Below are 27,058 nucleotides of genomic sequence, written 5' to 3'. Positions count from 1 at the left end.
TGTATATTTTACTGTAAATCGCTTAGACCTATTTTGCGTTAAGTGATTAATAAATTTTAATAAATAAGCAGAGTTGCTTACCTGTAATAGGAGTTCTTACAGGACAGCAGGATGTTAGTCCTCACCTATGGGTGACATCATCAGGATGGTGTTACGTTTCGGTGGTTTAGTGTGCCCTTGGGCCTCAGCCCGACCCCGGCCGTCCAGGGTCGAACCAAGGGTTGACGGTGGTCCCGCATGGCTGAACACTCTACCCTCTGCCAGGCTGGCAAGCTCCCATGGCCAAACATCCGAGGATGTTGGAAGATGAATGGTCCTCCGACCATTCCGGGCCCTTTCGGACCTGCTGCGAGCAGCATGGAGCAGCAGGCCTGGCCTGAGGTTGAGGGCAGACGGGCCTTGACACGAAGACACTGTGGTTGATGCAACGGCATCACATGGAACGAAGACACTTGGCTGAAGACATGACACCAGGGCTATGAAGACATAACTGTGGATTGATGCGACGGCATCCAGGAACAAGACACATGGCTGATGCAACGGCATCCAGAGACGAAACATCCAAGGGAGGCAAGACAAGGCATGGACATTGGCACTGTCTCTCAGGGCGCCCTACTCAGGCCACCCGCGGGACTGAGTCGCGGACCACCCTGTCCGTCACGCGCCCTACACAGCCCCAAGGCTGGTCGCGGACCACGACGGGAGCGGGACAGCACAGGAAGACACATCAGGACCAGACGGCTCAGGAGCACAGGACAACCGTCCACCGGCAGGCAGCCCACCCAGGAATACTGCATCAGAGGGACTTCCGGCCTACCGGTACCAGAAGGCTCAAGAGCAGAGACGAGGCATGGCGTAGGAAGGAAACATCCAGGAAGGCAGGAACACCAAGACGAAGGCTGAAGAAACCTGGACATGGACCTCAGGCGAAGACATGGAACAAGACATCAAGGTGCGGAGCTCCGAGATGTCGACCTTACAAGGGCCCTGGCAGGCAGGAGCCTCCAGGGTGAAGACCAACGACAATGCAAGGCAAGGAACAATGAGCGAAGCAGCCCTTTATAGGGCTCAAGCAGGAAGTAGTCCACAAGAGAGACGTGGCCGCGCGTCTAAGAAGCAGGAGCAGGGCTGTGCAGGACTGCGGACAGCAGCCTGCACAGCGTCTGGCGTCAGACGCTAGCAGAGAAGGCAGGGGAGAGCCTGGACGCAGGCTCTGACGTCGGCAGTGGCTCCCGCCGCTGCGGGAGGCCCCGGGGGCGGCTCCTTCCGCTAATCGAGCCCGGGGCTGCGGCCTGGACGCCGCGAAGATGGCGATTGCGTCGGGGGCGTCTCTGCCCCATGGGAGGCCGCAGCTCCGACTGCGGAGCGAAGAAGCAAGCAGGGTGGCCTCCTGGTCGCGTGGGCAGGCCGATGGCGGCATCCTACTGCATCGGCAAAGAAAGCTGCGTGGTGAGTCCGTGCCTGCTCGCGGGGGGACCTGCGGGCAAGACAATTCATAACAGATGGAGCCAAGCATGGCCCTAACCCTGTATCCAGCAGGGATCTCCCTTCAGTCTCATGTATAGTAAAAGAGCGTACGAAATATAAAATAACAAATCGCAAGCGTACCCAACTCCGCGGGGTGGCGGGTGGGTTTCGTGAGGACTAACATCCTGCTGTCCTGTGAGAACATCTGTTACAGGTAAGCAACTCTGCTTTCTCACAGGACAAGCAGGATGGTAGTCCTCACATATGGGTGAATAACAAGCTGAGGATGCCCGCACATGAACCAAAAACGCCCAAAGACGTGCAACAGGCACAACAGGGGTGATTTTTGGAAACGGGCAACCTGAAAAACCTAGCGGGTCATTGTAGGAAGTTGGGTATTAAGCTGAGAACAAATTGCACAGAATTGACTGGCCAAAAAGAGAATCTTGTGCGCCAGCTTTGTCCAGGCAATAGTGGGCTGCGAAGGTATGGAGAGAACTCCAAGTAGCAGCCTTACAAATGTCAGCACGAGGCACAGTCTGAAGGTTTCTATCGACGTTGCCATTGCTCGAATGGAGTGCGCTTTAACACGTCCCTGTAGCGGAAGGCCTTCTTGTTGGTAGCGGAAGGAAATGCAGTCCGCCAACCAGGAGGACAGGGTCTGCTTTCCCACCGGGATACCCAGTTTAATTTTATCAAAATAAACAAATAGCTGGGTGGACTTCCTATGGCCTGCAGTGTGTTCCAAATAAAAGGCTAACACACATTTGCAGTCCAAGGAATGCAGAGCCCGTTCACCTGGATGAACTTCCGGGCGTAAATCCGAGGATTTCAGCCAAGCCCAACATATTGCACTTATCCCAGCTGCTGATAATCTGGATGCTGTATCAAAAATGTCATAAGCTGACCGGACTTCATGCTTACCTGCATCGAAGCCTTTTTTGACAATGGCATTCAGTTGATCTTGAAGTTGCTCTGGGAGAGATTCCCCAAACTCCTGCAACTGCTTGAAAAGATTTCTGTTGTATTGGGACATATATAACTAATATGCCACAATATGAGATATGAGCATAGAGCCATGGAAAACTCTGTGCCCAAAAGCATCCAGGAACTTTTGCTCCTTCCCAGGAGGTGCTGAAGAATGAGGTTTTTGGACATTTCGCCCTCTTCTGGGTGGACTCCACCACTACTGACTGATGTGCCAACTGTGTCTTCTGGAAACCAGGAGACAGCTGTACCAAATAAGTCGCATCCGTCTTGCAGTTAACAGGAGGGACTCTCCCGGGATGTTCCCAGTTGCGCTGTAGAAGATCCAATAGAACATCATGTACTGGAATTGACATTATTTCTTTTGGTGGATCCAGGAATTGAAGGACCTCCAGCATTTTATGCCTGGAGTCTTCTTCAGTCTGCACTGCAGTGTGAATGGAATAGTCTATGCCATCTCCCTAATGAAGTTAATAAAGGAGAGGTCTTCCAGTGGAGACTTATGCCTCTCCTCAGGTGGTGAAGGCTCCGATGGGACATCAACAGAATCCTGGGAGTCATAGGAGTCATCTGTCCACGGATTATAAGGCTGATCTCCAGCATCCAGGGGTGGTCCAGAAGGTAAAGAAGGAACTCCCCTGGCCGGAGGAGGCCTTGGCACCGAGGGTATCGGTGCCGACATCGATGGCCTCGGGCCCGGCATCGACAAATCCAGGATCGGCACCGGTGAGGGAAGAAAAGGCATCGATGGCATCAGTGCCTTTGCCGGGCGCCTCGGTGCAATCACTCCGGAAGGTCCCGGAACAGGCTCTGGCATTGATGACCCCGCCTCGTCTGAGGAGAGAGGAATGGGCATCGAAGGAGCTATGGGGATCGGTGATTTTCTCGGTGCCGTCGGTAGGGCACCGATGAGGATGTCCATCTTGTCAAGGAGAGGAACCAGCACCGGTGGCTGTGGCGCCGGCATGGGAACCTGTGCCGGTGTCGATGGCCTTGGAAGGCTCTGGATAGCCTGTACCACCGCCTCTTGCACCATCCGGTGCAATTCCTCACGGAATGCTGGAGCGGTGAACCCCAGGTCCGGAGTAGGAGGCATGGCGGGCATCGCCGGAGGGTCCACCGGTCCCGGTGGAATCTCGGCTGCCATGCCCACCGAAGGCAGAGAACGCCTCAGTGCATCTGGCTTAGAGGAGGGTTGAGACTCCTCAGCCCGGGGCTTCTTCCTCGGTGGCTCGATTCCGGACGTTGAAGCCACCTGCGTCCCTGAGGTCGACGGCATAGATTTTCGATGTTTATGCTGGTGCTTCTCTCGGTGCTCGGTCTTACCTGTATCTGGGACCGAGGATGGGGACACCGAAGACTTAGACACCGACTGAGAGTCATCGGTATTGGATCGATGGTGCAGTTTAGCCGGTGACAGCGTCGATGAAGTCTGAGATGGTGGGCGCAGCTTCGTATGAAATAAGAGCGCCATTTTCTCCAGACGCGCCCGATGGCCCTTCGGTGTCATCTGGGTGCAATTGGTACACAAGTCAATGTCATGCGTAGGGCACAGACAGAGGACACAGACCAAATGAGGGTCTGTGATCGACATTGTCAGAGGACAATTAGGGCATCGACGAAAACCCGTCACCATCGTTGCCATTGAAAATTTAGGCCGGTTGCGGACAGTGCCGCTGAGGCCTATACAGGTCCCTGACGGGAACTGACCAAAAAATGGGTAGAAACGTATCGGACGGACAAGGCTATCGACGGTGCAGAAGTGAGACCCAAGGGGGTATACATTTTTGCAAAATATTCCTGAAAAGAAAATTCCTGTCAGGAACGTGAAGAGCTCCAAATTCCGCGTGGCCAAAGCTGTGTGGGAAAAAAAGAGACTGAAGGGAGACCTCTACTGGATGCAGGGTTAGTGCCATGTTGGGCATGCCCAGTAGGTGCCAGTCAAAGTTCTAGAAACTTAGACAAAAGTGTTCCGTGATTGGGCTCCATCCTGATTATGTCACCCATATGTGACATCATCAGGATGCTTGTCCTGTGAGAACAAATACAACCCCGGGCACCGCGTTACCTACGCCAGCCTTCCGGGAGGAATTGGACCGTATGGTCCAAGAGGCAGTATTAAATGCCCTTCGGGGCTTCCAGTCACCACCAGCGCTGGCCCCCATACCGGCACCTGTTATTTTGGCTCCACTCCTCGAGCATTTGGACACCCTTATCGGTGCCCTTCCATCGGTGCCTGCACCTTTGGGGTCATCGGCACCTTCCCAGCCACCGATTCCTCCTCGGGTATCGATTCCAATTCCTGCATCTTTGGATGATGAAGACGCAGCCCATGGCTCCTCTCCTCTCCAGGAGCCACCAATACCGGAGCTGATTCCTGGACTGTCAGGCTTATCTGTTCCTCGACGTCCATCGAAGACACCGATGCCATCGGTACCAGCGCCACCGTCCTCGGTGCTGGCGCCGCCGATCTTGATGCCTCCTCATTTTCCATCGGTGCCACCCTCCCATCCATCTGGACTTGGACTTCTACCTCCATCTGAAGGGCCGCAGGGTGAAGGAGACTCACCATATAACCCTTGGGATGATGATTCCTCTGAATCACAAGCTTCTGAAGAGCTTTTGTCAGAACCTTCCACCTCGGAAAAAAGGCGCCGCTCCCCTCTGGAGGACCTCTCCTTTGCTAGTTTTATCAAAGAGATGTCCGAAACCATTCCATTCAAATTTCAGACGGAGGAGGATGCCAGACATAAAATGCTGGAGGTGCTATAATTTGTGGATGCTCCTAAGGAAGTTATGGCAATTCCTGTCCATGAGGTTCTTCTTGACCTCTTACATCGCATCTGGGAGCACCCAGGAACTATGCCTCCAGTGAACAGGAAAACTGATACCACATACCTGGTTCAACAAGCCCCAGGTTTTCAAAAAAGCCAATTGCCCCACCAATCCCTAGTGGTGGAATCCGCTCAGAAGAAGGCTAAGAGATCTCGGCTTCACTCCTCTGCCCCACCTGGCAAAGAAAGCCATTGGATGCTTCCAGGGCTCAATGCTGATGGCTCATATAGCAGCCTACCAGCTTTATATGACACAGTACACCAGAAATCTCTGGAAACACGTCCAAGATTTTTCTGAAACCCTACCTGACAAATTCCAAGATGGATTATCCTCCATCCTACAAAAGGGATTAGAGGCTGGAAAACATGAGGTCAGGGCAGCATATGATGTCTTCGAGACTGCATCCAGGGTATCAGCAGCCGGAATTAGCACCAGGTGCTGGGCTTGGCTGAAAGCCTCGGACTTACGCCAGGAAGTTCAGGATAAGTTGGTGGACCTTCCCTGCACAGGGGATAATTTATTTGGTGATAACGTTCAAGAAGCAGTGGTGCAACTCAAAGACCACCATGAAACCCTGCGCCAATTGTCCACTGTCCCCTCAGATTTCTCGTCCACAGCCAAAAGAGGATTTAGGCATGACACCAGAAAGCTAACCTATAGACCACATAGGTTCTTCCCTCCTCTGTCCCATGCTAGACCAAACAGACCCTCTCACAGAGGCCAACCTCATCAGCACAGATGCCCCAAGGCTCAACCAACCCCCTAGACTGATCCTGAAGTGGGTTTTTGACTGCCATCTAGAGAGCAGCAGTCAACCTCCCATCCAAACCATTTTTCCTGTGGGAGGCTGCGTGTGCCACTTTGCCACCAAATGGCACACAATCACCACCAACCAATGTGTCCTCTCTATAGTAGCCCACGGTTACCATCTGAATTTCCTTACACTGCCCTCAGACTCTCCACCACATCTGGCATGGGGTCTGAGCAATCACATTCCACTCCTCGAGGCAGAGCTTTCTATCCTACTGCAGTCCAGAGCCATAGAACCGGTTCCCTGAATGCAGCGAGGAAGAGGGTTCTGCACTCGATATTTTCTGATTCCAAAAAAATCTGGTGGCATACGTCCCATCTTAGACTTCCACACCCTAAACAAGCATCTTCGCAAAGAGAAGTTCAGGTTGGCTGTGCTCTCGAGATCTTCAGGAAGCTTATGCCCATATAGCAATATTCCCTCCTCATAGAAGATATCTACGATTCATAGTAGGTCACAGATATTTCCAATACAGAGTGCTGTCGTTCGGCCTTGCATCAGCACCTCGAGTATTTACGAAATGTCTGGCAGTCATGGCTGCGCACTTGAGACAGCACAGTATTGTTATGGAAACGTGTGTTTTGTGGATCCATGGGTGCTGTGAAGATGATCATGCTCACGGGGAGGAGCCCCGTGAGGAGCCACAGCACTGGGCTAGACTCGTGCACACAAAACACAGATTAGTTCTTTATTGTAAGCTTGAAGATCTCCACCAGAGGTGGCAGTAGTGAGGCAGTCTGTGGTTGTATTCTCAGGGACCTCGGCAGAGGGAGCCCTTCTCTCCTTGATGATGTCAGGAGGTTCCGCAGCAGGTCTCCCAGCGAGGAGATACTGTGGATGAGATAGACTGAGAGTTAGAGTACTCACTAGATGTAGCTGTTGGTATGCGATTCCACCAGGTCTGTTGTAGAATGTACAGGTACCGAGGCAGGGAGAGCAGACCCTCAAGGAGTGAGTACCTGTTCCCTGTAAGGCACCTGAAATAAAGCAGAGGGCCCTGAGGAGCTGGTACCCAGGTTAGCGATTACCCCGAAGGGCAGAGAGAGAGCTTCTTGCGGCAGCACGGAAGCGGCAGAGTAGCGTAGACAGGAACGAATTTGAGTCCTTGCTAACTCGGGGAGCTAGCAAATGAATGAAGATAATATACCTGGATGGCGTGACGTCAGCATGAGGGAACACCCTCGAGGTTCGCACCAAGGGTGGTACAAAGATGTGGGTTGCACGCGCACCCTAGTAGGTACCTGGGAGGAATAGTGGCGGGAGGCTGCACCATAGCCGTTTTGGGGACACCAGAGAGGTTAGCTTGATGACGCTGCAGTAGCCATCTTTTCCAGGTAAGCGGGAGGAGCCGAGAATAAGGTGAGGCAAGCGGGGTGAAGCCGTCAGACCGACGGACACAAAAAGTATCCATGTCTACCCATATTTAGACTACAGGCTACTCAAGAATCCATCAAGGGAAGGAGTGCTTCAAACTCTCCGTCTTACCATACAACTACTACAGTCGGGATTTCTCATAAACTATCCCAAATCTCATCTGACTCCATCACGCACCCTCTCGTTCATCGGAGCAGATCTAAACACTACTACAGCCAAAGCGTACCTCCCAAGGGATCGAGTATGCGCTCTGTCAAACTTGGCCAAAGCAGTACAGACTCGTGAGACAAATTCAGCTTGTCAATTGTTGACCTTGCTGGGACATATGGCAAACACAGTTCATGTTACCCCAATGGCTCGACTAGCCCTGAGAGTAACACAATGGACTTTAAAGTCCCAGTGGTACCAATCAAGCCAAAATCTATCACAAATGGTCCATATAACCAGCCAGCTTCATGAATCCCTGGCTTGGTGGATACAAGAGTCCAATCTACAGATAGGACTACCCTTCCAACCACTAAATCCTCAGATTACATTGACCACTGATGCCTCCAACCTACGTTGGGGAGCACACATCAACGAACTACAAACCCAAGGAATCTGGACCAAGTTGGAAGTGAACCACCAGATAAACTTTCTGGAGCTCCGGGTGATACGGTATGCCCTATTCGCATTTCAGGATTGCCTAACCAACATGGTAATTCTCATTCAAACAGACAACCAGGTAGCTATGTGGTATCTCAAGAAGCAAGGGGGCACAGGCTCTTATCTGCTGTGCCAGGAGGCAGCACAGATCTGGGCCTGGGCTCTCTCACATTCCATGCTGTTGAGAGCAACCTACCTGGTGGGCATAAACAATGTGATGGCAGACCATCTCAGCCGGACCTTTCAGCCCCACGAATGGTCCCTAGATCCCATTGTAGCGAACCGAATATTCCAACAATGGGGTCACCGGGACATCGACCACTTTGCCTCTCTTCACAACCGAAAGGTTGATCGCTTCTACTTTCTACACCGCAGCTGCAAGACATCACCGATGGATGCCTTCACCCACTCATGGAGCACAGGTCTACTATACGTATACCCTCCTTTCCCACTCATCAGCAAGACTCTCGTGAAGTTACAAGACCGGGGCACAATGATCCTCATAGCCCCATATTGGCCATGACAAGTTTGGTTTCCCATTCTACACGACCTCTCAGTCCAGCAACCATTTTGCCTGGGCACAGCACCAACTCTAATAACGCAAAATGAAGGACTGTTGCGTCATCCGAATCTCCAGTCTCTATCTCTGACAGCCTGGATGTTGAATGGTTGATTCTACAATCCCTTAACTTTTCTAACAATGTGTCCCAGGTCCTTGTAGCTTCACAGAAGCCTTCTACTAGGAAATCTTACCGTTCAAAGTGGAACAGATTCTCCTTGTGGTGCACGCCAAAGGGAATAGACCCTTTTTCCTGCCCCACAACAAGGTTCTTGGACTACCTCTGGCACCTCTCGGAGTCTGGCCTTCCTCCATCCGAGTACATATAAGTGCCATAGCCGCTTACCCTACAGGTATAGGAGATGCCCCAATTTCAGTGCAACTCCCTAGTAGGGCGCTTTATGAGAGGCTTACTACAAATCAAGCCTCCACTGCATCCCCCAGTTGCAGCATGGGACCTCAATATTGTACTAGCAAGGCTCATACGACCTCCGTACGACCCCCTACACTCTTGCGAGCTACGACATCTCACTTGGACAGTTGTCTTTCTAGTGTCTATAACATCAACTCGCAGAGTCAGTGAGCTACAGGCACTGGTAACATACCCACCTTATACAAGACCGTACTTATACAAGAGTACTCTGCACTCACCCTAAATTCTTGCCAAAGGTAGTGTCTGATTTCCACTTAAATCAATCCATAATACTGCCCACCTTCTTTCTAAGACCTCACTCACTGTTAATATCCGTGATAGTTGTGGGTGGATCCTTGGGCCGGTGGCAGATGACCACGCCCCTGGGGGAAGATCCCGAGAGGGACCACCGGTCAGGCTCAGAGTATGGAGACAGACACACACTAGTTCTTTTATTAAACAGTATATGGAACCACCAGAGGTGGCAGTAGTGAGCTGGAAGTGCCCGGCTGGGCAGTAGTCCCTCAGATACTGGAACAGCGATCCTGGATAACTGAGCTGTAGAGAAACTGAATATAGTGAGTAGGCAGGTTAATCAGAGTTCAGGAGCAGAACCTTGATGGTAACACTCACACAATAGTCTTTTAGAAGCAGCCCAGGAGCTGGAAGGAAGTAGGCCCTCGAGGAGTGAGTACCTGGTTCCAGGGAACACTCTGAGAGAGAGATGGTAACTCAATGGTGTTGTTGGCAGCAATGACTTCCTGGCAGAAGTGGAATTCAGTAGCAAGTCTGGGAACTTGGACCCTCGAAGAGCGAGTACCGATTCCAGACTGCGATCTGAAAAGCAAAGAGAAAGCAACGCTCCCGAGGAGCGGATACCCCTGGTAAGTCCGAGGAGGCAGAGTAGCAAGGTATGCGGAGAGCGAATCCCATCCGCTGATACCTGGAGGAAAGCCCTTATCCTAGTCCTTGCTAACTCAATTAGTTAGCGATTTCAGAGCCCTTAAATATCCGGTGGAGATGACGTCACCTCAGGGGGACGCCCCTGAGGTTTGTGCCACTGCTGGTGCTTGAGTTGGGGCCGCGCCGCGCATGCGCCCTTAGGCTGCTGGGAAACATGGCGGAGTGCGGCATCTAGCCAGTCCGGGGACGCCGGTGGAGAACGGCACGATGATGCCATGGCAGCCAAAATTCCAACAGGCAACGAGGGAGTCGCCAAAGAGGTAAGGTGGGCAGCGACAGTCGCAACACTCACACCCAGGTGAGCGGGTCCTACATTCCTTGGACTGTAAGCGTGCACTTGCCTTTTATTTAGACCACACTGCAGCCCATAGGAAGTCCACCCAACTCTTTGTCTCCTTTGATAAGAACAGACTAGGGGTTGTAGTGGGCAAGCAGACCCTGATCACCTGGCTGGTGGACTATTTCCTTCTGCTACCAACAAGCAGGCCTTCCACTTCAGGGACATGTGAAAGCGCATTCAGTCAGAGCCATGGCAACGTCAATAGCGCACCTCCGTCCACTTGGAGCTCTCTCCATACCTTTGCAACTCATTACTGTCTCGACAAGACTGGCAGGCAAGACAGGCAAGACTGGCAGGCAAGACTGCGTCTTTGGTCAGTCTGTACTGCGTAATTTGTTTCCAGTTTAGTAACCCAACTCTTCCTACCTACAGCCCACTGTGAAATTCAGGCTGCTCTTCACAACCAACAGCACCCCTGTTGTTGTTCCTCTTGCACATTGTTGGGTGCTGCTTGGATGGCGTTGGTCGGGCATCCTGTAGCTCGCTATTCACCCATATGTGAGGATTACCATCCTGCTTGTCCTGGGAGAAAGCAGAGTTGCTTACCTGTAACAGGTGTTTTCCCAGGACAGCAGGATGTTAGTCCTCACGAAATCCAGCCGCCACCCCACGGAGTTGGGTTCACTGACGTTTTATTATTTTATTTTTTCGCTCGTACTTTTTGCTACAAACGAGACTGAAGGGGGACCCCATGCGGCCACAGGGTTAGTGGCATGCCGGGCATGTTCAGTGTGCCAGTCAAAGTTCTAGAAACTTTGACAAAAGTGTTCCGTGACAGGTCTCCATCTGATTATGTCTCCCATATGTGAGGACTAACCCTGCTGTCCTGGGAGAACACCTGTTACAGGTAAGCAACTCTGCTTTCTGGCGGCGGGCAGATCTTAGTTAATCCCTGGGGCAGTCCAAAGATGAGTCCAAAGCAGAACCTGGGTCAAGGCAGGCGGCAGACAACAGAGATGGTAGACAAGCCAGGGGCTGAGGCGAACTGCAGACAACAGCAACAGAGAACAGGCCAGAGGTCAGGGCAGGCAGCAGACAACAGCAATGGAGAACAAGCCTGAGCAGGTGGCAGACAGAAAGAAGTCAGATCCAAAGCATGGGGTCAAGTCCAGGCAGCAGTCAATGAAAGTCTGAGTCTAAGCCAAGGTCAAGGTTCAAAAAATCAAATCAAGGGCACAAGGCACAATGGACAAGACAGAGAAGACAGACAACAAGGCAGACAAGGCACGTTTGAGACAAGACCTAGAAGGAAACAGATGAGGCAAGGTACAAGGAAAAGCAAACACAATGGAAACAAGCATCGGGACCTGTTGCTGAAGTAAAGGGCAGACGTCTGGCAAACCCCTAAATACTACTAGACCTGTGACGCCATCCACAAGCGCTGTGGGTGGTTCCTGCCATGGGCCCTTTACATGTGAGTGTGTTGGGCACACGCGCACCTATGGTGTGCACCAGGAAGGGCAGGCAAGGGTGGTGAACTGCCGCATGGCTCAACGGTTTCCTGCCACGAAAACTGTCAGCACTGGGGGTAGGTGCAGTGGCTTATGTGGCCAACCCGTGAGCTGCCAAACCTGACAGGGGCCTCAGAGACACAAACATTTATTTTTTTAAAAGCCGAGACTGAAATGGGGAAAGGGGTGCGCTCTCACCCAACTCTGGTCCTATTTTTACCTTTTTTTTCAAGATGCCTCCACTCTGAGAAGAGGTAGCCAGCATATTTACTGCTTCATGAAAGGGAGGAGGGGGTTTAGATCAGGCCTGTAGGCCCACAATCATTTTTTGTCCCTTGTGAAGTGCCACTTAACAAGCTATATTCTTTTGAATATAGCCAGTTATGTGTAAAGTTATATGGCCACAAAAGACTGGCTAAAAATAATATCCAGTTATGTTTAAAGTAATCCAGCTACCAGGATGTTTATTTTACTGAATATCTAGGACAAGTTAACTGGTTAAACCTACCCGTGGTAACTTCTCCACTAAATGTCCTACTGAATGTGGACCCCATAGTATTATAAAGAGTATTTTTTTTAAGTATTTAGTTATATGTACTAGTTACAGTTATGGTTTAAAAAAGTATCTACTTGCAGTTGTGCGAACAAAGAAAAACAAAATTGCAATTAGCCAGTGAACTCAATAAAACTATTAATAATATCACCAGCTGACTGTTAATAATTGTATACTTTTATGAAGGGACAGTCATAAGGGGGAAAAAACTCTGAATTATCACATAACAGAAAAGTTTCATAAACATTTGATGGTTGGGAACCACAGCAAGGTGTTGCAGACTTGAAGAATTGAGAATTATAGCAAAATGGGACTATGATTACAAATTGGAAAGTGGCTTTTCCTCTGCAACAACAATTTCAGTGTATTTTTCCATGTATTACTGTCCCTTCATAAAAGTATAAAAGTATTGACAGCTGGTGATATTATGGTGGAAGCATGCACTTAAAGGCTAATTTTAAAATGAGTGAGTGTGCACCCATACATGCGCGTATCAGCACCTGAGCAGAGATACGCTGCAATTTAAATTGTGTGCGCCTAATCTTAAGAGAATGCTCGAGGAAAAAGTACTTTGTATATCTTTTTCCATAGATAAGCAGCTGAATTAGCCATGCTGTCTGGGTACGTCCTCCATGTCACTAGGTGGCAGAGCTCTCCAAGATCACCCAAAGTCTTTTGGTGAAGTGTTTCTTCCTGCATATTCCCCTGCCTCCTCGAGGCTCCTCAGTCTGTTTTCTTCCGCGCAACTGACTGCACGCGAAGCTCTTCTCTCTTGTGAGGAAAATAGTTTGTGAGGAAAAATCCTGACAATAATTTCGAAAAAAATTGACAGAATTACTACACAAGACACTTAACTTAAGATGCCTTGTCTGGGCTTTAAGTTTTGCGACTGTGGGAAGATCATGTCTGTAATGGATAGACATCAATTCTGTTACCTCTGCCTCAGTCCTAGACATGACCAGGTAAGTTGTTGGGACTGCGGACGCATATCCCCACAGGCGCAGCGCCAAAGAGCCGCATGGATCGCCCAACTCAGATAGGAAACATCGGGCTCCTATTCCCCATCTGAGCTTCAACTAGGTCATCCTCGGGACCGAAAACAACCACCAAGGCCCATGCCCATCGAAGGGCCACCTCTGCAGACCATCCATGTTAGGAAGCGCTAGGAGAGCGGTTCCGCTTACCAGGGGATGGGTGTTCTTGGACCACGACTCGACCCCAGAGGAACTCCGAAGAGGTGCTGCAGCAGGCAAGGCATGCCTGAGCATGGGCTGGACAGGAGCGAGGCTGGACTGAAGACAAATGACAGGAGATACTGACCCTCCTCCGGACCTGCACGCTTCAGAAGACCAGCAACCTAATGGTGGTCTTATGAACAGTCCTCCGACCGTTCCAAGCCCTTTTGGACCTGCCGCAGGCTACGGCAAGAAGCGGCAGGCTGGATGGAGGCCAGGGCAGCGAAGACCAGAACATGGAGATACAGACGAAGACGCAGGACAAGGTACTTGGGTGCACCGACGAGACTCAGGAACGAGGTACTAGGCATTCAGAAGACTCAAGCACGAGGTACAAGACATTCAGAAGTCTCAGGCGAGGTACAAGGCTTTCAGAAGACTAGGGAAGTACTGGGTTGAGACTGTGACGCAGTGCGCCCTACACAGTCCACCTGCGGGACTGGTCACGGACCACGCTGGACTCAAAGAGCTTCTAGACGGGATGTGGAGAAATGAAAAGGAACATGTCTCAGAAGCTGTAGAGGCCTGCACTGAGGCGCGCCCTACACAGCTGCCAGTGGCTGGTTGCGGACCACGCTAGGAAGGTACAGGTTCTGGCAGAGTGTTTGGCATGGACGGAGCAAGCACAAGGGACTCCGTAGACCAGGGATAAGGACAGAAGCGGAAGTCTCCCGGAGGCTAGTGCTGCAGAAGTGAGGAAGGCATTGCACCATGAAGCGTCCTACACAGCCAGTGGGGCTGGTCGCGGACCACGACAAGGCATGCCAGGAAGGGTGGCAACGAGGAACCAGGGGTTCATGATAACTGGACTGGATCACGGACATCAGGATCAGGAGAAACAACATCCAGACTGGATCACAGACATCAGGAACGGAGAACAAACATCTGGACTGGAACAAAGATTACAGGATCAGGAGACAAACCTCAGGACTGGATCACAGACATCAAGAACAGCAGGCGGACATCTGGACTGGAACATGGACATCAGGACAAGACAAGGAGCTCCAATGATGAACAGGAAACACAGGACCTTGAAGAAGTGCTGGAACAAGGATGACTCCTGGAGCGAAGGACAGCAGGATCCCAGGAGTGTCTAATTCCTTGTGAAGGCAACGCTGGACTGGACGCTGAGCCCTTTTGTAGGGCTGAAGAGGACAACGCCCAGGGAGGGGTCAGCAGGGAGCCACACCTGGCTGGTCCTTGAAAAGCAGGAGAGAGGCGTGCGCCCGCGCCTAGGGAAGCTGGAAGAAGAGCAGGGTCCGCTGATGGCGTCCTCGGCCACGTGGAGGGCCCAGGAAGCAAGGTAGGCAGCAGAAGCGGCTTCCCACCATGAAGAAGTCAAGCAGAGAGAGTAGGAAGCTGCAGGCACTGGCAGGGACCCGAGCTGTAGCAGGCACCAGCAGGGACGGCTTCCCTGCCGGCTGAAGACCTCAGGAGTGGCTGCAGCACATCGGGGAGAGCAGGAGCGGCAGCGGTGGTCCCAGCCACATGGGAGAGCTCCCAGCGGGTCAACCCTGCTGCTGAGGACCGGCGCAGCCGGAGATCCACGAGGTGAGTCAGCGGCCCGACTGGCCGCGAAGGTAGGGAGCCTGCCCGCGCTCCTCAAGGGCAGGTTCACAACAGTACCCCCTCCTTAAAGACCCCCTCCTCAAGCCTCTTGTCAACAGCTTGGGAAGACGAAGGTATTCCACATACCGTCAGGGGCAATCAAGGATCCAAGAACGAAGCTGGAACTTCTTGGTGAGGAACTGTAGCGAGAAGAATACTTGGGCAGAAGACAAGACAGAAGTGGTCAAGGTCCAGGCAAGACTAACACAGAACATGGAATACTGAAGGCGCAGGTCAGGCAGAGTGCAGGGTACAGAACCGCAAGATGGCATCTTGGTTCAAGGATCAAAGTGGCAGAGGCAAGACTTCCTCCAAGACTTGGCTTTGAACGGAAGTCCTTAATACTTCTTAAGGCTGAAGCTGGAGTGCAGGATGGAGTAACAAGGCGAAGACTAGACGCTAAGTTGATGGTTCCAGAGACTTAGCACTCCAGCGACTCAAGATGGAAGAAGTTGAAGCATGGAGTCAAGGTGGCAGTTTGGGATGCGGCGAGGAGTGGTGTAGAAGTCTCTACACGATGGCAGGCATCCCAAAGTTGTTCAAAGATTAGAGCTTAGGGATTCTGGTGACTGGATGGCTTGGCAGTCTCTAGATGACAGGAAGTAAAGGCAAGCGTGACTTCCTAGTTTACGTTAGTTAAGGATGGTAGTAGACTGTTTAGTCACTGCTGGCGGTCACGGACAGAATAATATTTGGTAAAGCACGTAAGCTGAAGTTCTTTGGTAATTGGATTCCCTAGTGTGGACATATGGCCGATGTTCAGGCTAGTTGAACTGATAGTTATAAGTCACTGGTGGTGAGACTCAAGATTCAAGTGAAGCAGAAATATTGTAGGCACAAAAGTTCTCTAACTCCCATTAGGAGTGGGCCCTAAGGCAGGGCAGAATCTTAGTGATGCTTGGTTAGTTAACACTCACCCTAGAGTGGTCCTAGACAGATGTTAGGAGATGGACATCCTCTGGACTACTTGCGAGCAAGCGGGAAGTAGATGTACTTTGAAAAGGCACACTTGGACAGGCACCTTTACTTGGATGGTGAAGCTTGCAGCAAATTCTAGAGAAGAGGTTGCTGGTCTAGAGCTCGGGGTGGTGAGCAAGGCAAGCATGTGGTAACTGGAAGTACTGAAGAAACTGAGCGGGAAGAGGGAAGAAGTTTGCTGGTTCAACTCGAAGAGATGACCGATGCTCCAGGCCCCATTGGACGGATAAACACAAAAATAGATGCCTGGATCTTATAAATATTAAAAAGTCATTATTAAAAAATAATAAAAAACTTTTTTAATCCTTCACTAAGATCTCCTCCTCCTTCAGGAGAATGGCTGCCTCCTCTGCTGTTTGCCGAACCTCTTGGCATCTCTGAGCCAGCATGGGCATCCCCATCCACCAAGGACTTTGGTTTTGCTACTCTGACCGCTTCTAAGCTGCTAGCTTGGATTCTTCATTACCCTCCAGGGTATCTCGCTACCTACTGAAGCTCTGGGTACCCTCTCCTCGGGAGCCCCTCGCTTCTACTCGCCCTCTGGGGTTATTCAGCCTAACCTTCAGGACACCTGCCCCTTAGGGATCTTGTCTGCTTTATTCCAGGTACCCACAGTGCTCCTAGGTACTCACTCCTCGAGGGCCTATCCTGCTCTGGGTATCCTGCACCTCGGACCACGGGTCCTTCTCTTCACTCGACTACCGAAGGAAGCTATCATCGCTGCTACCCTGTGAGTACTACTACGCTCCAAGCTCTCCTTGTTCCATCCTTCAGGTTCATGGCCTATCCCGCGCTGCGGAACACTACTGGACCTTTGCTACATCTGGGTGAGATCATCTACTACATTACTATGAAGACTATCTGGAGCCTTACTGTGATATCGCTGGACTACAGCGCTTCCATTCCTTGGACAAACATCTTCATCACAGCAGTATAATAAAGCTTCTTTTCCTCTGTGTCTGCTTACTAATGAGTCTAGCCTATCATTGTGTTTCCCCACGGGGCCTCTCCCCGTGGGAGGAGTCACCGCCACTTCGACCAAGAGTCCACATTATGCCACAAACCCAACAAATGATTGGGCGTAGAAACAAAAAAGATACTGGACCCTAGACAGGAAATGTTTGGAATCCTAAAGATTTTTGACACTCCAGCTGAGCCCACAGCAATTCCTTCTCACCCAGTGCTGGAATCAGTGGTGGAGAAAGCCTTGGACTCTCCATTCTCCATGACACCAATCTTGCGGAAAACAGACTTAAAGTATAGAATGCGAGATTCAGCTTTTTACACAAACGTACAACTCCCACATGCATTAGTTGTTGTTGAGTCAGCCATGCAAAAGGCACGCAGAACCAGATTAAGAACATAAGAACATAAGAAATTGTCATGCTGGGTCAGACAAAGGGTCCATCAAGCCCAGCATCCTGTTTCCAACAGAGGCCAAACCAAGCCACAAGAACCTGGCAATTACCCAAACACTAAGAAGATCCCATGCTACTGATGCAATTAATAGCAGTGGCTATTTCCTAAGTAAACTTGATTAATAGCCATTAATAGACTTCTCCTCCAAGAACTTATCCAAACCTTTTTTGAAACCAGCTACACTAACTGCACTAACCACATCCTCTGGCAACAAATTCCAGAACTTTATTGAGTGTAGAGTGAAAAAGAATTTTCTCCGATTAGTCTTAAATGTGCTACTTGCTAACTTCATGGAATGCCCCCTAGTCCTTCTATTATTCGAAAGTGTAAATAACCGAGTCACATCTACTCGTTCAAGACCTCTCATGATCTTAAAGACCTCTATCATATCCCACTTCAGCTGTCTCTTCTCCAAGCTGAACAGCCCTAACCTCTTCAGCCTTTCCTCATAGGGGAACTGTTCCATCCCCTTTATCATTTTGGTTGCCTTTCTCTGTACCTTCTCCATCGCAACTATATCTTTTTTGAGATGCGGCATATTTGTTAGGCAAGACTTTCCTTGGGTAAATCCATGTTGACTGTGTTCCATTAAACCATGTCTTTCTATATGCTGTACGATTTTGATCTTGAGAATAGTTTCCACTATTTTTCCCGGCACTGAAGTCAGGCTCACTAGTCTATAGTTACCCGGATCACCCCTGGTGCCTTTTCTCACCAAACCTAACTGGCAAGGTTTTCAGCTGAAAATGTCCCTAAATATAGTCTAGATTTAGGCTGAGATTTATGTGACTGGGGTTGCCCACTTAAACTTTACCAGTTAGTGTTTACAAGCACCTTCTCACAGGTTAAGTCATAGGCCTGTCTCCTGGTACTGCCCCATCATCCACTAGCTAAATTTTCCCACCTTGTAAATTTATGTTGTTCAATTTACTTGGTCAGCCAGGAAACATTTTTTAAAGCAGAAATTTAATTGTCTTAGGGCCTTATTTTCTAAGGCTATCGCAGGCTTGCGCTAACAGCGCAAGCCTGCAATAGCTAGCGAAGGTAACGCATGCCTGCGCTACCTACATCGGGGCGGAGTCGGCCCCGGAAGAGGAGGAGTCGGGGCGTCACTGGGGCCGACTCTGCGAGGATGATGTGGACTGTGAAAAGGTAAGGAGCCTTTTCGCTGCCTATTTCGCACCCATCAACTTCCCTTCTATGTAGTTATTGGGCGCGATTACATTCAAATAATCCACCAGGAAGAGACAATAAGTCTCTTATAAGTCTCTAGATGACTTCACAAAGAGAGCTTTCCAAATCAGGGGTTCTAAATGTGAAAATTCAAAACCACCAATTTTACGTGGCTCAATATCTGTTCGAGTGCCTGCGGACCTTAAAACCTATTTTACAATAAGGTTCAGAAAACAACCCCCCTCCACCAAAATTTCACGACATGGAGGAAGGCCTTCGGCACCTTGTGCGTTTTATTTACGAGGGATTTGAAAGCTCTGCTAAAACCACGGCTAACGCCATAGCAGCCAGACGACTGGCATGGTTAAGGGCAAGCACCATAAGTGATGACGTGCATGATAAGCTTGCCAATCTTCCCTGTCGACCAGACAACCTGTTCGGGGATAGACTCACAGAAACTGTTGCAAAATCGAAAGAACAGAAAGTGGCAGTGCTATCATTAACACAGCATGACTCGCCATCTTCTAGACTTCATTTCGATTCGTATAAAAAAACCTTACCCTAGATGAACATATCATCCTTACTCCACCTATAGGCCCCAGCAATACCAAACAAATCGCCAGCAGCCTTACCAGCAACCAACTTCACGTCAGCATCCACGTGCTCCTCGTCAGCCACGCCAGTCTGCAAACCCTCAACCACCCAAAAGCCAGCATCGTTTTTAGAACTAACCTAACTACCACTACCCATCCAGAAAGTAGGAGGACAGCTGTCCCACTTTCTTTCACAATGGAGCACCATAACATCAGGTTTCTGGGTCCTCGCTATAATACGAGACGGATACTCTCTCAGCTTCATATCCCCTCCATCTCTCCCGCATCCAACGATCAACAAACATCAAGATGTTCATCGGGAAATGCTTCTTCAAGAAGTAAACCACCTACTTCAGCAACACTGTATAATATGGGAGTTACTTCCATTCCAATATCAGAAGGGATTCTATTCACAATACTTCCCCATCCCCAAAAAATTGGTAGGGCTTCGACCTATTCTGGACCTACGCTCCCTCAACAAGCACATACGGAAAGAGAAATTGAAAATGACTTCTCTCGAATCCATTCTTCCCTTCCTACAGCCCGGGGACTGGATGTGCTCCATAGATCTAAAAGATGCATATGCCCACATACCAATGCATCCCAAGTCTTGGAATTACCTCTGTTTTCAAGCGGAGAAGAGACATTTTCAATACAAGGTTCTCCCGTTTGGTCTCTCCTCCGCCACCAGAGTGTTCAGAAAATGTCTAGCGGTAGTGATGGCACATCTCCGTCGGCAGGGGGTTCATTTATTCCCTTATCTTGATGATTGGCTGTTAGTGGCTCCCAATTTTACTCTCCTCCGGGACAATTTAGTTCACACGATCACTTGCCTAGACAATCTGGGTCTTCTTATAAACTACGAAAAATCGTACCTTCAACCTACCCAGACGTTGGACTTCATCGGAGCTTCTATAGACACTAGGGATGTGAATCGTTTTTTAACGATTTAAATTATCGTCCGATAATTTTAAAATCATCATTAATCGGTAAGGGACTCGATACAATAGGAATTCCCCCGATTTACTGTGAAAAATTGTTAAATCGAGTACGGGAATTATTTGGGGGAAGGGCGGGAAAACCGACACACCAAAACAACCCCTAAACCCACCCCGACCCTTTAAAACCAATCCTTTACCCTCCCCCACCCTCCCGAACCCCCACAAAATGTTAAATTACCTGGTGGTCCAGTGGGGGGGGGGGGGTGTCCCGGTGCGATCTCCCGCTCTCGGGCCATTGGCGCCATTTTGGCTACCACTGATAAAAATGGCGCCGATGGCCCGATAAAAAAAAAAACCACCCCGATCCTTTACAAATTACCCCTTTGCTTCTCCCACCCTCCCGACCCCCCCAAAAACCTTTTACATGTACCTGGTGGTCTAGCGGGGGGTCCGGGAGCCATCCCTTCAATCATACCCTCGGTGCCGGTGCTGGACTGGTTTCAAAATGGCGCCGATCGCCTTTGCCCTCACTATGTCACAGGGAGCGACGGTCGCTCCCTGTGACATAGTGAGGGCAAAGGCGATCGGCACCATGGGTATATACAGGCATACTTCGTGGCTTTTTAAAATCCGCATTGCTTGCACTGCTCACATACGTGTATACATGAGCATTTTTGAATGAACAATGCTTTTAAAATCAACTTCCTACAGTCTATCTCCTTATGGGCACTATGGTGAAAGCCGGATAATGACTTATCCAGCTTTAATTTAGCAAAATAAATTGCTGAATGTGGCAAAACTTGCCATTTAGATGGGTAATTTGTGAGTTATCCATATAAATGGCTTTTGAATATTGACCTCTGCATGTATAATGTACATGTAAACTTCACTGCTATGTGGGCTGTTTCAAAATAACAGTGGTGACTAACTAATTTCTGTGTTACGTTTTGCTGGCTACGAGGTACGCTTGCAATCGGTCACACTGAGCTCTTGCAGCTCTGATGCCACCATTCTCTCACCGCCAACATCCCCCCCTCAAGCGCACACAATATTTCCTGTGCACTCTATGTTGGTGCTATGGCGGGAAGCTTGGGGACCAACGCGCCTCTCTGACATCACGTGACTATGTATTTAAACCCAGCCATGACTCCAGTATCCTGCCTCAGCAGCAAGTGTCTTCTGTAGATCAGTGTGTGTTGTTCCTGAGTTCCTGTGTTCCAGTCTTGCCTTGCTCAGCCTATCTCGTCCAGCCTTACTATGCCCAGCCTGTCTTGTCCAGCCTGCCTCATCCAGCCTTGCCTTGCCCTGTCTGCCTCATCCAGTGTCATCTTGCCTGTCATCCATTCTTTGGCCGGTTCTTCTGGTACTGGCTTCTTGCCTTGGACCTAACTACATTTGCCTGCTGCCTAGAACTGACCCTAGCCTTGGACCTGACCAAAGCTTTTTTGCTGCCTGTCCTATCCTTCCCAGTATCTCCTGTCTGCTACCTGTCCTGACTTTGGTGTGCACTTGGACTCTCGCTCAACCCTAGGGACCTACCTAAGTCTTTCTGGCTGCCAGAACCCAAGGGCTCAACCTGCAGGGGAGGCGGCTGATATAGGCAAAGCTCCAGTCTGTCCTGCTCCAGAATGTGTTCACCAGCTTTTGGCGTATGCCTTGTAGGTTTGCCTACAAGGCTGCATCAACTACGCCACAGCACTAAGGGCTCACACACGCCATTCATCACATCCTGAAATTAGCAGGAGAAACTCTTTCAAAATTCTCCCCCTATACTTTTTGGGTTAGTGTACACATTAATGCTATGTGTACACTGTTGAGGCTATTTTTTACTGCTTGAGCTAAAAATTTTTTAGTACATTACATATTAAGTAACAATTTAGTGTGTATGTTTAATGTTAGTATGTGCACACTAATACAATTTTTATACGACTTTTAGTGCTTATGCTCCCAGATGCTATTTTTGGCAATTGGTTTGCAGTAAAAAGAGAGAACAGTAACCCCCACCTTGGTCTCCCGGATGTTAGCATTGCAAACATGGGCTGTCTTTTGTTCTTGCATAACTGATATATACACACTAATTCTTGAACCTGCCTTGAACTGTGGAATCCCAACTTTTACCAAACCTGCAGTTTCTTAAAACATAGTTTTTGTTTAGAATAGAGTTTACTAACTGAGTTGATGAAATATTTGTAGCTTGGCAATTTTGTTCTATATTTTCATAGCTCTATACATAAAAACATGGTTTAAAAAATGAATTTTGTTTTTGTAAATGTGTTTCTATGCAGGTAGTGAAGGAAACATTACTTTGCCATGCTCTCATTGGCAAAAGCTCTACAAGGGAACTGATAATGAAGGTGGATGTGACTTGTGAATTTATTGCACCCCTTCTTCAACTTTCAGCCAAGGAACTCAAATTCTCTGTGAAGAAGGTCAGTAGGTGAACAGAATTATAGTGTGGCTTTTCCTACATATATGTAGATAGTGGAATAGATGTGGCGAATGTTAGGTAGGTGATTGTTGCCTACTGTGTTTATCTTATCTTTTGTCCAAAGAAAAGCTTGCTACCCAGGGACTCAAGTTTCATTGGTTAGGAGGTCTCTAAAATTACTCATTTTCCTTCTTTAGTTTCTTCTTCCGTTGACTTCTTTGAGCATTTCTAGTTTCTATCCTTTATCCTTTTCTCTCTCTGTTTTTCTTCTCCATGTCTCCTCTTCCCTACCTCCTTTCAGATTTTACTTGCATTGTTAAAAAAAACAAAACAAGAAGAGAGGTAAACAGACAGTCCAAAAAATGTAAATACTTTATTTAATCCCTATTTTCCAAAATATGTTTTTGGGGTGTCTGTTTTATTCCATGTTGCTTATATTGAGCTATACTCTTTTGGGTATTTTCATTTTAAATCATGGGTACTTATTATGAGGGTAATTTTCTAAGCCACAACAGTGACAGATACAACTCATTCCCTCTTCCCAGTCTTGCCCACCCCAACCCTCCTCCTCCTAATTTCAGCTGAACCTGTGAAGTAACTATTTCACACCACTATTTGAGAAAAAAAATCTTTATTGGATGTATATGTCTGCCTCATAGGTCAACTGCATACAAAAATTAAATCACTGAATATAAACAATGCTGAATAACTTCTCAAATACCTATAGGGTGAAACACTCAGCAAGGATCATGCTGGTACAAAGGTGACCATCGAAGCAAACTCTTTTCAATGTTTTACTTTCAGGGACGTAGAGCTGTCAAAGCCTTTCCCTTCAAGTTATCCTGCATTTCTTTCCTTAATTGCAATGTATAAATATTCTCTATAGTGTGACAACATCCTGATTTTTTGGTGGTAAGCAAGCCAGTCACAGCTGTCAAAGCCATTCAACAGGCAACTCGCCTCAGTCTCATCCACCCATGCAGTGTAGTGAACAGGAAAACCAGTTACTTGATATTACAGACTCAAGCAACTTTAACACAATACTTGTTGGGTAACCATGGATGTGGTCAACCTTGCTTCACCATGTAGCAACTGTTTGGCATTCTCCTACCTCTACCACATGCCAGGAATCCACAGATGGATGGGTTGTGGGGAAACCCCCCAAAATATAGAGGCAGGAGGGCAGGCTGGACTGCCTTTATATTGTGGTGTCCAGCCCGCCCCCAGCCTCCACCCTTCTGTACTGCTCCTGTGAGCTCCAGAGGCAGTGCACCGTCCCAGGTGTGGTCACCCTGGAAGTGGAAGTGATCGGCTCCTCAACTGTGATAGGTGTAACTCTTCTCCTCCTCCCAGCATACTCGATGCCCACCCCTCCCCCCAATTTTGGCTGAACCTGTGAAAGAACTCTATTTCACACCACTATTCGAGAAACAAGATCTTTATTTGATGTATATGGCTGTAACATAGGTCAATTGCATACAACAATTCAATCCAGTGGGAGCACTGAGAGGAGAGGATCACCTTACTGGTGGCTGAAAGGAATCTGTAAGTTTTTGCTTGGGAAATTTTCTTTTTTAAAAGTATTGGGGCGAAGTTAACTACTTGGGAATATTATTTAGTGTGTTTGTGTGTTTGTGCTTTTAATAGTAAGGCAGCGAATAAACAGAAGTTAGACTGTATTTTTAAATAGTCAGTCAGAAGGCAGCTAATAAGCAGAAGTTAGAGTGTTTGTATATTAAAAAAAAAAAAGTAGCCAGAAGCTAGAAATAAGCTAGGAGCAGTGTAAATCTAAGTAAAAAGGTTGAAAAGTTCAGTTCAGTTACTCACCTTGGAAAGGTGTTAAGGTGTTAATCAAGAGAGCAGAGAGTCACTCTGGCTGACTAGCAGAAGTTAGACTGTTTGTATAACCGTAGGCCAGTGGTGGGACAGCCCCTTAGTACCCCATCTGGACATCGCAAAGGACCACTGTGCCTGGATGCCTCGGTGTTCCGGTGCCTTAAGTAGATGGTGACTTTGGTGCTCAGCAGCACCAAGTTCAGTGAAATTCCTTCACCTGAGGGCTTTAGTGGCACTCGAGGGATCTCAGGAACCTCTGTGGTCGATGGCTTTGAGGGTGACCAAGGCGCTCAATGGCAATCTCAGTGCCTCATCGATGGTTCTTGACATCGTAGAGAGCAGCAACAAATGATATTACTTGCCAATCTGCCCAATGGCCTCAATGGTGACCCCACATCTCGATGGCATCGAGGGCATCTGTGGTATCGAAGCAGCTCCGCACAGTGATGGCATCGAAGGTGGCCACGGCATCGATGCCACACAATGTGATTGCATCAAGGGTGGCACGGCAAGGGCATCAATGGCATTAAGGATGGCTCTGATGGTGTTGAAGGGGACCATGACGCTCAATGGCAGGCCTGGTCCCCGACACAGAAGTCAGTGTTGTTACTCCTCCACATTTAAGCCAAAAGTACTCGATCACGCTAAGGTAAATGCCATTCCTTCGGCGCATCGAGACAGTATGACGCCCACTGATGTCTATAGTTCATAAGCCCAGCCAGCACGCTCGAAGCATACACAGCACTTGCTGGCACCCCTGTGGCCCTTACAGCATCGAGGGTGGTCACGCATCTCGATGGCATAGAGGGCACCCCAGCACCTCAATGGCATCAAGAGTGACCATGGCAGTGCTGGTCCCTGACATGGTCCTGACATCGATGTGTCAGATCATTGGTGCACTGGTCACAGATATGCACGTATTGGGCATGACCCCGAAGGTGCAGCAGCAAGCTGCTTGCCCAGGCTCCTGTTCACCCTCTCTCACAGAGAGACTGCACTGCCATCACAGCTTATCCTCTGCATACACTCTCCCCTCCCCACAGGAACAGTATGGTCCTCAATCTCTTTACTGTCTGAACCTCCATCGATGCTGATTGATCGGTGAAACGACATGAAACTCCTGCCTGGGTAGAACTCAGGTGAGTTCCCAGGATCAGCTGCCTACACAGATCACCCACAAACTGCATTCATTAAGTCTTGCCACCACCTGACAAAGGTACAAAAACAGACAGAGCAAGGAGAGGACAAAGATACTAAACTGCAGGAGCAATATTTATTTAATAAGGGATAGTAATAGACTTTGCCAGGTTGCACAGAGACTAAGGCCCACCATGTGGTTGGCAGACAGTTGAAAGAAGAGGAAAAAAGAAAAAGAAAATAAAACTACCATAAGGTAAAGGAAAGAAAAACAGCTGCAACTCTAGAAAAACAGCTGCAACTCTAGAAAAAAATCAGTTTAAAAAACTGTGACGAGAGAGAGCAAAGCTGAATACTGTGACACATACGGCTCCAGTGATCACACGGCTCCATGGAAAAAAAGAGACTGAGGGACTCTGCCTAGGGGGCAGGGTGATAACTAAAGCTGCACATGCTCAGTAGGGCATGTTTGAAAGGTTTAGAATCTTTGAAATCAAAGTTCCGGACTGGGCTCCATCCGATGATGTCACCCATGTTTGAGGAGTACCATCCTGCTTGTCCTCGGAGAATTATTGTATTGTAATGTAATTCTGTTTACCCATGGCTTTCTGAGGGCCGGGCCCAACACCCAACATGCTTTACAATAGGCCTAGAATGTGTTCTACTACTTAGTTATTTAAGGAAAATATGAAATTTATGTTGGAGACTTTTAAGCTCTTTTCTGCCAGGTTCCAGGTCACATGATGTACCTCTTAAGGGCAAGCTGCTGAAGCATGTGCTACAGAAAAAGCGCACAAGGAAGTCTATTACCCCGTGGGCTGGTTCTGAAAAAAATCCCCCGGGCTGATATTTTCCTGCAATCTGCCCCTGGTCAGGGTAAACTGGGGGAAGTTCAGGCTAAAGAATCAGGAAGGTCTTGATGACCTAGAGATAGACTGCACAAACTGATGGACTAATTAGTAAAACTGGCAATTTCCTTCACGCACACATTACAAAAACTGAAGATTTACATGAGAACATAAGAAATTGCCATACTGGGTCAGACCAAGGGTCCATCAAGCCCAGCATCCTTTTTCCAACAGTGGCCAATCCACAAACACTAAGTAGATCCCATTCTACTGATGTAGGTAATAGAAGTGGCTTTTCTCTAAGACAACTTGATTAATAGCAGTTAATAGGCTTCTCCTCCATGAACTTATCCAAACCTTTTTTAAACCCAGCTAACTGCACTAACTACATCCTCTGGCAACAAATTCCAGAGCTTAATTGTGCGTTGAGTGAAAAAAATGTTCTCTGATTAGTTTTAAATGTGC

General features: G+C 48.8%; 1 protein-coding gene across 1 annotated transcript in view; it reads left to right on the top strand.

The window, feature by feature from the left end:
* The window catches only part of HYDIN (HYDIN axonemal central pair apparatus protein), a 1,819,717-nt gene that overhangs the window by 566,905 nt on the left and 1,225,754 nt on the right, over positions 1 to 27,058 (top strand). The window contains exon 21 of the mRNA XM_029609235.1: positions 22,630 to 22,773. Within this exon, the coding sequence (XP_029465095.1) occupies positions 22,630 to 22,773 (144 nt within the window). The remainder of the gene's footprint in view (positions 1 to 22,629; positions 22,774 to 27,058) is intronic.

The sequence above is a fragment of the Rhinatrema bivittatum genome, chromosome 7, assembly GCF_901001135.1.
Source record: "Rhinatrema bivittatum chromosome 7, aRhiBiv1.1, whole genome shotgun sequence".
Lineage (NCBI taxonomy): Eukaryota > Metazoa > Chordata > Amphibia > Gymnophiona > Rhinatrematidae > Rhinatrema > Rhinatrema bivittatum.
This window is presented reverse-complemented; position numbering and strand designations above follow the sequence as displayed.